The sequence below is a fragment of the Cibotium barometz genome, chromosome 18 (assembly GCF_041138505.1).
Source record: "Cibotium barometz isolate CiBa-2024 chromosome 18, ASM4113850v1, whole genome shotgun sequence".
In the NCBI taxonomy this organism is placed as follows: domain Eukaryota; kingdom Viridiplantae; phylum Streptophyta; class Polypodiopsida; order Cyatheales; family Cibotiaceae; genus Cibotium; species Cibotium barometz.
In genome coordinates, this window is record NC_141063.1 from 12,244,799 (window position 1) to 12,254,810 (window position 10,012).

Sequence of the window (10,012 nt, forward strand, 5' to 3'; positions counted from 1 at the left end):
CGTAAAGCATATGACGCTGGCCAGAGGTATATGGCAGCATTTGGCTTCTCTTTACAACAGGGTATTGCCCATGAAGAGGATTTCCTTGGAAGTACAGATGCGGGTTATGAGCCCTGCAAAGTCGTTGACGATGCGGGAGCATATTAACAAGCTGCAAGCTCTTCAGCAGGAAGTTCTTCAGGCTGGGAAGGAGATATCGTCAGAGGACATGGCCATAACGTTGCTGTCACACTTGCCCTCTCAGTACTCAGCATTTTACTCGTCTTTGATTACCAATGGCTAGGCTCAGCACCATCACATGGAAGGAGCTTGTGCCCATGGTCTTGGACCAGGAGGAACGATTCACGAACCCTCCTCAGGGTGGAGGTTCGGAGGCCTTAACTGGCCAACGGTCGAAAGGCCGTAACACGGGCAAAGGGAAGGCTTCGTCGGAGAAGTCTTCTAAGAAGAAGTCCGTTACTCACCGCGAGAAACTAAAGGCAGAGAGGACCTGTAATGATTGTGGCAAGAAAGGCCACTATTGGAGGCAGTGTCCCAAGCGGAAGACCGAGAAGGGTGAAGATTCCTTAGTAGCAATCATGAAGACTCTGGCTTTTGTGCACCCGGAGATGATGGACACCGATGTTTCATTTTCTTCAGGCAGGGAGGAGATTGGAGGATTCTCCGCAACGGATACTCAGGAGTGGATTCTAGACAGTGGTGCTTCCAGGCACATGACTCCTTCCCGTTCAAATTTACAGGATCTCTGCAAGTATTCTCGTCACATTCTTACTGGGGATACATCCACTATCCCAGTTCACAGTGAGGGCAGGATGGAGATAGTTCCCGATGGTAGAGGAGGGGGGAAGCATTCCTCCCACGTGTTGTATGTTCCGTCACTTGGTTTTCATCTGTTGTCAGTGCATCAGGTTTGCAAGACTGGCGTACGGGTGGAGTTTGATGAGCATTTTGTTGCTCTCCGGGACAAAGCAACAGGCCAGGTGGTTTATGAAGGCGGAGTGGAGAATGGAGTTTACAAGCTTTCAGCACTCTCTCTCCCAAGTCCTCAGGTTTGTGATCAGTGGCAGTCTGGTAATGGCCACTTAAGTGTGGATACACTGCAAGTGCAGGCTTTCCGGCACCAAATGGTGGATAGCTTGCCAGTAGATGGCAGCAGTTGGCAAGAACTTTCCAGTATTGATGTTGGTGGTTCTTGTATTCGTCAGTCAGAGGAAACTGAACAAGTAACTTTTGCTCTAATGTCTCGTAGTATTCAGGACAAAGAACCTCCAGTAGATGAGGATGTTCTTTCCACAGGGACCTTTCGGAAAGCCAGGCAGGTGGCAGTTGATTACTTGCAGAAGGAGGTGCATACTCCAGGCTTTGTGGTTCCGGACTCAGAGGGGGTGGTTGACAGGTTTCAGAAGGCCTTGCGTGGTCTTTAGCAGGTTTCAAGGACTGGGCTTTGCACCGTAACAGGTGTTGATCCTTGAGAGCACTATGATGCCTCTTTGACTCAGAAGCAGAATGGTTCATTGATCTGGTTGATGGACACCAGATTGGACGGGAGATCTCTTGTGCTGTTATTTTTCTACATTGCGTTTTGCTCTTGTGTTCCCAGATCTGGTCATCATCTCCGCTGCGCATTCTGACAATCACAACTTCATGAATCCAAGCTTGTGCAAAAGTTGGGAGTGGAGACACAACCAAGTGATCACTAGTATTGTGTCAACATGGCGTCGGGCACACATTTTTGGGATCGGCAGCGAGCATCTAAGATGCCTAGAACTACACAAAACTACTCACAGCCATTAAATTTCATGATTATGAATCTAGATAGAGTAGATGTTATGATAGGATGGGATTGTGTACCATCTGCTCTGGCAAAGATAAGCGAAATGCAGGATCCTTAATCATACATTACTAAGTTCACTTTACAATCGCTGTGGTGCAAAAAAAACACAAAAAAGAGAGGAGAGAGGGATGCACAAGACACCCAATTGAGTCCCAAAACCATTGAAGGGCCCCCACCTCAATGTATTTGCTTTATTATAAAATTGAAATGGGTTCTGCAGATCTGAATCCTTGACCTTAGAATGTCTACTTCCTTGCTTAAATGAACTCTGGCCTTTGGATCTAGATTGAACAATAGCTAGCCTTGCTGCTCCAAACGGGTCCTTGCTGGAACAACTTGTCTACTGAGCGAGACTCTCAAATACCCTATTCTGCAATTGCATGTAGCCTTTGAAGTGGAGTGCTGCTGTCTTGGAAATGGATGCCACCTTGATGCCTCTATGATGCTCGACTAGCATGTTCCAAGGCTCAGAATCTGATGAGAAATGAAGGAAGAGGAGGGGACCCCTTTTGATTTTCAAGCAGCCAACCTCCTCTCGGCCACATGCATGGCCAGTCTGGATAGATCCTGCCCTGTTCTGATGGACTGTGTCCTATTGTTTGACTTGGGCATCGTGGCTCCTGACAAATCCATACCGATGTTTGGTGCACGACACTCGACCTAACAAGCTGCCAGACATCTGCACAGACGTCAACTTCAAGTGAATTACGAACGCAAGGGAAAGGGGAGGATAAGACAACCTAGAAGGAGTTGCACAAAAGGGAGAAGGGGCAAAGGCAATATGTCACCATCTAGCCACCCATTTGGTCCATCTCCATTTCTGGAGCCACTTCTATGGGACTGTCACTCCATAGAGCGGCCAGATTTGTGCCATGTTCACATAAGGCCAAGCCGGTGTCTCATATGAAAGGGCCAGTCACTTTGTGTCACATGGATGGGAGCCAGTTTCGTGCCACCCATGTACCAAGATCGTGCCATATGGACGGAAGCCTGTATCATGCCACCCATGTATGACCACGACGGTTTCTTGTCCATGGGACTGTCACTCCATGGAAGGACCCGTGTTTGTGCTGCGTCTTCCCTATGGGACTATTACTCCATAGGAAGGCCAGGGTTTTCACATTCTATCGAGCTAGATTTGTGCCTGACTATAATGTTTTATACAAGTTTCATGAAAAGGGAGATTCCGTTCATTACACGTGCACATGCATTCATCTTTGCATGTTTGAAATTGTTTTCGCGTGACTTGTATTTGTGTATTTTCCTGCTATGATGTGCCACTTACTGAGCGGGGACGCTTGCTAGTGAGCCGTGAAGCTTGCCTTGTTTTCTGACATGTTTTATTGCATGTGAACAGGTGGTATGTATAGTGTATTCATTTATTTTAATGTGTTATTCTAACCTTTGTATTTATAAAGCTATGTATTCACATTCATTAAAATTATTGGCCATGGACAACAATAAATATGGGTGCCCAAAACCCATTTGAAGTATGTCGTGCATTTGCCATAAAGAGCGCACACAAATTATATTGGATGGAGACCACGTAAGGTGAAGACGTGGAGGGAAGAGACTTGGCCAACCCAACGCTCTTCCTCTGTTGCCAACATGCTGAAGCGCAACCCGATGTTTTCCCTGGTGGTCGACGTGCTGTAAAGGAACCGACTTGTTTCTCTCTCTACCAGGTGACTGAAGGAAACCAACTTGCTTCTCTCTCTACCAACCGATTAAAAAGAACCGACTTGCTTCTCTCTCTACCAGCCAACTAAAGGGAACCAACTTGCTTCTCTCTTCCAGCCGATTGAAGAAAGGTGGACAGCACTTGCTCTCTCTCTCTCTTTCTCAACCCTTGTGCAACAGGGATTACAACTCCGTACATCATGTACCTGTCAGAATACGCAGCGGAGATGATGACCAAGCCTGGGAACACAAGAGCAAAAGCAAAAACGCAGGCAGAAAAACAGCACAAGAGAGAGACAGATGTAGGCGTGTAACTCTGCTCTATATACACAAGAAGATCCCGAGGAATGATACAAATAAGGCATGGGGGCTGAGGACCTATATATACCTCCCTGGAAGGGCAGTCGGCCAGCACTAAAGTGTCCACGACTGAGAAAAAGAGGTCCACGACTGCATAAATGCAGTCGGCCAGCAAACAGGTGGCCACGACTGATCAAATCCAGTCGGCCAGCAGCCCAGTAGCCCACGACTGATCAACATGGAGTCGGCCAGCACTGGGGTGCTCCTGGCATCACCTGGCAGCCCTCCCAAGCCTCTGAAAAATGGAAAAAAATAGGGGAAAAATACGGGGAGTGAGGAAAAATGATAAAACACCTGATAAGGGCGGGCACACCCACAACAAAGGCCCTGGTGTATAAATCTAGACAGGAGATGACTTCTAACACCCCCTCTCAGCTCCTGGCTGTGAAACCAACCACTGGGAGCTGGGGTGCCGCCTGAGCAAATCCTGAGAGCGACTTCGTGAAGAGGTCCACCGTACTGTCCTCCGTCGAACAGAACTCCAGCAAGATGTCATCAGCAACGATCTGTTCACGAACAAAGTGCCTCTGGATGACCATGGGTTCCTCCAGTGGAAGCCCAAACCTGCAATGTAACCTCCTCCTGCTGCTCCGTAAAACTGCTCCTGGGCCTGAAGTAGATCCCCTCGTGTCCGGATCTCCTCCCCAAACTGAGTCACTCCAACCGTGGAGTCGGACTCCATCCAACAATCCCCCTCCTGTGTACAAGAGTCCATGATCCTTCGCATGCCGCAGAAACCACAGGAAACGCAATCCTGCCTCACAAAGAGACATCTGCAACCAAGAGCTCAACTGCCTCATCAGGAAGCTCCTGTCCAATCCGGTGTCCATCAACCAGATCAATGAACCATACAGCTTCTGAGTCACAGAGACATCACACTGCTCACAAGGATCAACACCTGTTACGGTGCACAAGCAAGTCTTGGAAACCTTCTGAAGACCATGCAAGGCCTTCTGAAACCTGTCAACCACCCCCTCTGAATCCGGAACCACAAAGCCTGGAGAAACCACCTCCTTCTGCAAGTAAGCACCTGCCACCTGCCTAGCTTTCCGAAAGGTCCCCGTGGAAAGAACATCCTCAACTACTGGAAGTTCTATGTCCCGATCACGACGAGACATCAGAGCATAAGTGACCTGTTCAGCTTCCTCTGACTCACGAACACAAGAACTACCAACCGCAGTACTGGAAAGTTCCTGCCAACTGCTGCCATCTACTGGCAAGCTATCCACCATCTGGTCCCGGAAAGCCTGCACCTGCAGCGTATCCACACCTGAGTAGCTATTACCACACTGCCACTCATCACAATCTTGAGGACCTGGGAGAGAGAGTGCTGAAAGCCTGTAGACTCCATTCTCCACTCCACCTTCCCAAACCACTTGGCCTGTTGTTTTGTCCCGGAGAGCAACAAAATGCTCATCAAACTCCACCCGTACGCCAGTCTTGCAAACCTGATACACTGACAACAGATGAAAACCAAGTGCCGGAACATACAACACCTGGGAGGAATGCTTCCCCCCTCTGCCATCGGGAACTATCTCCATCCTGCCCTCACTGTGAACTGGGATAGTGGCAGTAAGAATATGACTTGAAAGCCTGCAGAGATCCTGTAAACCGGAACGGGAAGGAGTCATGTGCCTGGAAGCACCACTATCGAGAATCCACTCCCGAGTATCCGTTGCGGAGAGTCCTCCAATCTCCTCCCTGCCTGAAGAAAATGAAACATCGGTGTCCATCACCTCCAGGTGCACAAAAGCCGGAGTCTTCATGATTGCTGCTGAGGAGTCTTCACCCTTCTCGGTCTTCCGCTTGGGACACTGCCTCCAGTAGTGGCCTTTCTCGCCACAATCATTACAAGTCCTCTCTGCCTTTAGCTTCTCGCGGTCAGCGTCGGACATCTTCTCAGAAGACTTCTCCGATGAAGCCTTCCCTTTGCCCGAGTTACGGCCTTTCGACCGTTGGCCAGTAAAGGCCTCCGAACCTCCCCCCTGAGGAGGATTCGTAAATCGTTCCTCCTGGTCCAGGACCATGGGCACAAGCTCCTCCCACGTGATGGTGCTGAGCCTGCCACTGGTAATCAAAGACGAGTAAAATGCTGAGTACGAAGAGGGCAAATGTGACAGCAACGTTATGGCCATGTCCTCTGACGATATCTCCTTCCCAGCTTGGAGAACTTCCTGCTGAAGAGCCTGCAGCTTGTTAATATGCTCCCGCATCGTCGACGACTTTGCAGGGCTCATAACCCGCATCTGTACTTCCAAGGAAATCCTCTTCATGGGCGATACCTTGTTGTAAAGTGAGGCCAAATGCTGCCAAATACCTCTGGCCAGCGTCATATGCTTTACATGATTGATTACCTGCGGTGTGCAGTTGAGGAAAATAAACGAACGGACCCTGGCGTTGACGCGATCCCACATCTGCGTCTGGGCCTCCCGGTCCTTTCGGGTTGACGGTAACTCCCCTTCCTCTACTTCCGGCCGTGGAACACCAACAACGACGAAATCGACGAGGTCGTAAGACTCCAAAACGGATTCCATCATCACCTTCCATATGCCGTAGTTGCTCCCGTCCAACTGACGGTCCACCGGGAACGTGGGGAGTGTCGGGATCTTCACATGTCTCTCGGCCATCTCATACAGATCTGCCATCGCGGGGATGTACTCTGAAAAGGGTGGGTGGGTGGGAACAAAGAAGAACTAAAACCTGCAAGTGGCTGTCCAGCAAATCAGCCCGCCTTCCTCTTGCTTCTCCTCTTCCCGATCGGCCCAAAACAGTCCACCACTCAGCCACAAAAGAGTCCCCCTCTTGCTCACACAAATCCCAAGACCTATCTAGAGCCTAGGGCTCTGATACCATGTCAGAATACGCAGCGGAGATGATGACCAAGCCTGGGAACACAAGAGCAAAAGCAAAAACGCAGGCAGAAAAACAGCACAAGAGAGAGACAGATGTAGGCGTGTAACTCTGCTCTATATACACAAGAAGATCCCGAGGAATGATACAAATAAGGCATGGGGGCTGAGGACCTATATATACCTCCCTAGAAGGGCAGCCGGCCAACACTAAAGTGTCCACGACTGAGAAAAAGAGGTCCACGACTGCATAAATGCAGTCGGCCAGCAAACAGGTGGCCACGACTGATCAAATCCAGTCGGCCAGCAGCCCAGTAGCCCACGACTGATCAACATGGAGTCGGCCAGCACTGGGGTGCTCCTGGCATCACCTGGCAGCCCTCCCAAGCCTCTGAAAAATGGAAAAAAATAGGGGAAAATACGGGGAGTGAGGAAAAATGATAAAACACCTGATAAGGGGGGGCACACCCACAACAAAGGCCCTGGTGTATAAATCTAGACAGGAGATGACTTCTAACAGTACCTGCCTGACCTGATTTGAACCAACTTGTAGACTGCACCATACAACTCCACGTGGGAAGACAACAGTTCACACTTTAGACACAGGTTCTTTTTACTCTTGTCCAGCAAGATTTTTGTGCCAATCAAATATCTCTACTTTGTTTTGCAGAATTTCTTTTACAAATGTTTCTTCTCTCTCACTCTAGGAGACTATGAGAACCAATTGTCCCAGTGTTTGCCCTGACCGTGCTCTCTAGTTTTTGAGAGCCAGTGAAGGTCACAAGGCCTAGGAATTTAGGAGCAAAGCTTCATTTGGAGCACCAAGTTTTCATCCCTCCGTGGTGATTCACCCTGCTAGGTGCTAGTACGGGCGTGCTTGTTGGTATACAGTCCCGGAAGACTAGTATAGTGCAGGTGCTTAGCCCAGTGAAGGTGGGAGACTGCCTATGACACAGTCTTCATCAACAAATGGTTTTGACACCGACAACATCTACAATATATGATTCATTTGTATTCACTCCATGAATGGAGGAGTCTGGCTTATAAGCCCTTGAAACTTGTAATCATCAAATACTCCAAGAAATACATATTGTATTGAGGGGGGGTCGGCCCTTTCCGGCCCCAATGGTGGTGTCAAGTTGTGTTTTATTATTTTCAGATTTTGTGGAGGATTGTGCTGTACATTAATAGTCCAGGTTTAGTGATCTAAATTTGTGCATTTGTTTTCCGATTGTGGTTGGTCTCCAGTGAGGAGCAGTTGCACAATAAGTGCTGAATACGTTGCAAAGGTCTGCTGGAGACTGAGGATGAATCGATGTTGAAATGATTGAAATGACCTGTTTGCAGGTTAACTTTCCCCTCTGTAGGTTGCTCCGCTTGTCGGCCAGCCTATAACCAGCCTAGATTAATTTGCAATTCTAAGTGCCTTTTTGGCTGCCAAACCAGGCCATCGACGTTGAGCAACCCATTCTGGCAGCCTAGAACTGCTATAACTGATGGCCATTGCTGCCTAATCCCTGTGTCTTACCTGCTTGAAATCTCTCGCTGCCTCTGTCCCTTTATGAATAGGACTCACAAAAGGCCAGCCCTAGTGTGCCCCAATAGTTGTGTGAGGTGCCACATGCATTTGCAATAATAACTGAAAAATAACGCAAGGTGTACTTCATGAAGCTCAAAAAAAGAATCAGGCTCAGAATTTAAAAAAAACAGATATGACTCCCCTTTGCTAGTACCTCAAAGGGAATCAGCTCAATAGAGACCAAGTTTCAAGCTCTTGACCCCCAGATTAATGGAGTTGACTGAAAGCATGAAATGCCAACAGTGGCATTGTTTAGGTGCCCAAGCTATAGAAGGGTTTTCCAAAGTTACGTTTGAACTTCATACCTCTATCTGAAGAGAATGACAGTGCTGAAACAAAAGGCACAACCCAATAATGCAAAGCAAACTTTCATTTCACTTTCTAACTTGTCCAAAATATTTCTGTATAAGCGATAAAGGGACAAGAATGGAAGCATCTTGATCTCATTCAATGTGATGGAAAGAGGCCAGAAGCATCTCACCATCACAAAGAGTCTTTCTTAGAGAAAGTGTTACTATGATAGACAACATTGCATCCAGCAGGGTTCACAGCAAGGGACAAAGAGCCTTGCTCACCCATAGGGCATGATACTTAGGAGAATGCTAGAGCGGGTAAGCAATAAATACCTTTCTTTTCTTCTCTTTATCCTTGTCCTTTCTTCCTGATGTGTGATGATGTGCATTTGCAGAAAGGATGAAAAAAGTAAGCATCATCACATCTAAAAGCAACAACAGCCAACCACTATACAATTGAAATGCTTAACCACCTTCTGAATTCTTTTTTTTTCCGGCATGATTGGTTCCACACGCGAGCTTTCGTGCACGCTCTGCATCAAGCTGGGCTCTATACTCCTTCATAAGCCGAACCTCATCATCTTCTTGCTCCTCTTTCTTTTTGGCTTCCTCCTACCAATGAGCATTTTAATGGCTCCAATTGAAACAAAAGTACAAAGCATCCAAGGTACAAAAATGCCTTTTTCAAAAGAATGAAAGCGAGGAGCAACCTTTTGCCTCTTTCTGTACTCCTCCCAAGTGATAGTGTGGGAAGTTTGAAGGCTAGCCAACCGGGCAGCATGCCACTCTGGTGAATGAAAAGATCCATCCATCTGTGATGGACTTTGTTAACAAGAATTCATGTAAAATCTAACACTCCTGTACTTTTCTACTCAAAAGACGACAGCAACAATGCGTTACACACGTTGATTAGGACTCAAACGATGCTCTCAGAGACATGATTATGTGAACCCAAAGGCAATTTGATCAAAAAAACTCAAGGGAAAAAGCACAGAAGGACACAAACCATTCCATCTTCGACCTCTTCCACGCCTCCCGGTCCCGGCTGGGAGGCCATCTTCGATCTCTGCATAGCCTTGTAAGCCTGGTTTTTCCCCATGGTTGCTGCTTTGAAGAGAGCGGCCAACAGTCAAAGAAGGCAGGCTGCGAGAGAGAGAGAGAGAGAGAGAGAGAGAGAGAGAGAGAGAGAGTCCCAACTGTTTAGAGCGAACGTTCTGGTCTCATCCCAGCACAATGTAGTTATTGCTACACGTATATAAATGTTGTTTTCATCATTCAATAATTAATTAAATACAATAGGGAGGACCTTAGGCAAATAATGGTGAGAGTCGCTACGGCGTAAAAGGAGAGAACGTGGCGTAGAAAAAGGAAAGGACGCTGCACATCGTGCAGTATGATGCTGACACATGTTTGGTGC

General features: G+C 47.8%; 1 protein-coding gene across 2 annotated transcripts in view; it reads right to left on the reverse strand.

The window, feature by feature from the left end:
• LOC147628946 (uncharacterized) overlaps window positions 1-9,827 on the reverse strand; it is a 28,322-nt gene extending 18,495 nt beyond the window's left edge. Inside the window, exons 1-4 of one of the 2 annotated variants that reach the window (XM_086812116.1) lie at window positions 9,602-9,827; window positions 9,306-9,407; window positions 9,069-9,207; window positions 8,929-8,963 (exon numbers count right to left, since the gene is read on the reverse strand). In XM_086812116.1, the coding sequence (XP_086668242.1) occupies window positions 8,929-8,963; window positions 9,069-9,207; window positions 9,306-9,407; window positions 9,602-9,694 (369 nt within the window). In that variant the 5' untranslated portion in view covers window positions 9,695-9,827. The remainder of the gene's footprint in view (window positions 1-8,928; window positions 8,964-9,068; window positions 9,208-9,305; window positions 9,408-9,601) is intronic. The other variant, XM_086812117.1, reaches the window with a different exon arrangement.
• Window positions 9,828-10,012: the final 185 nt, after the last annotated feature.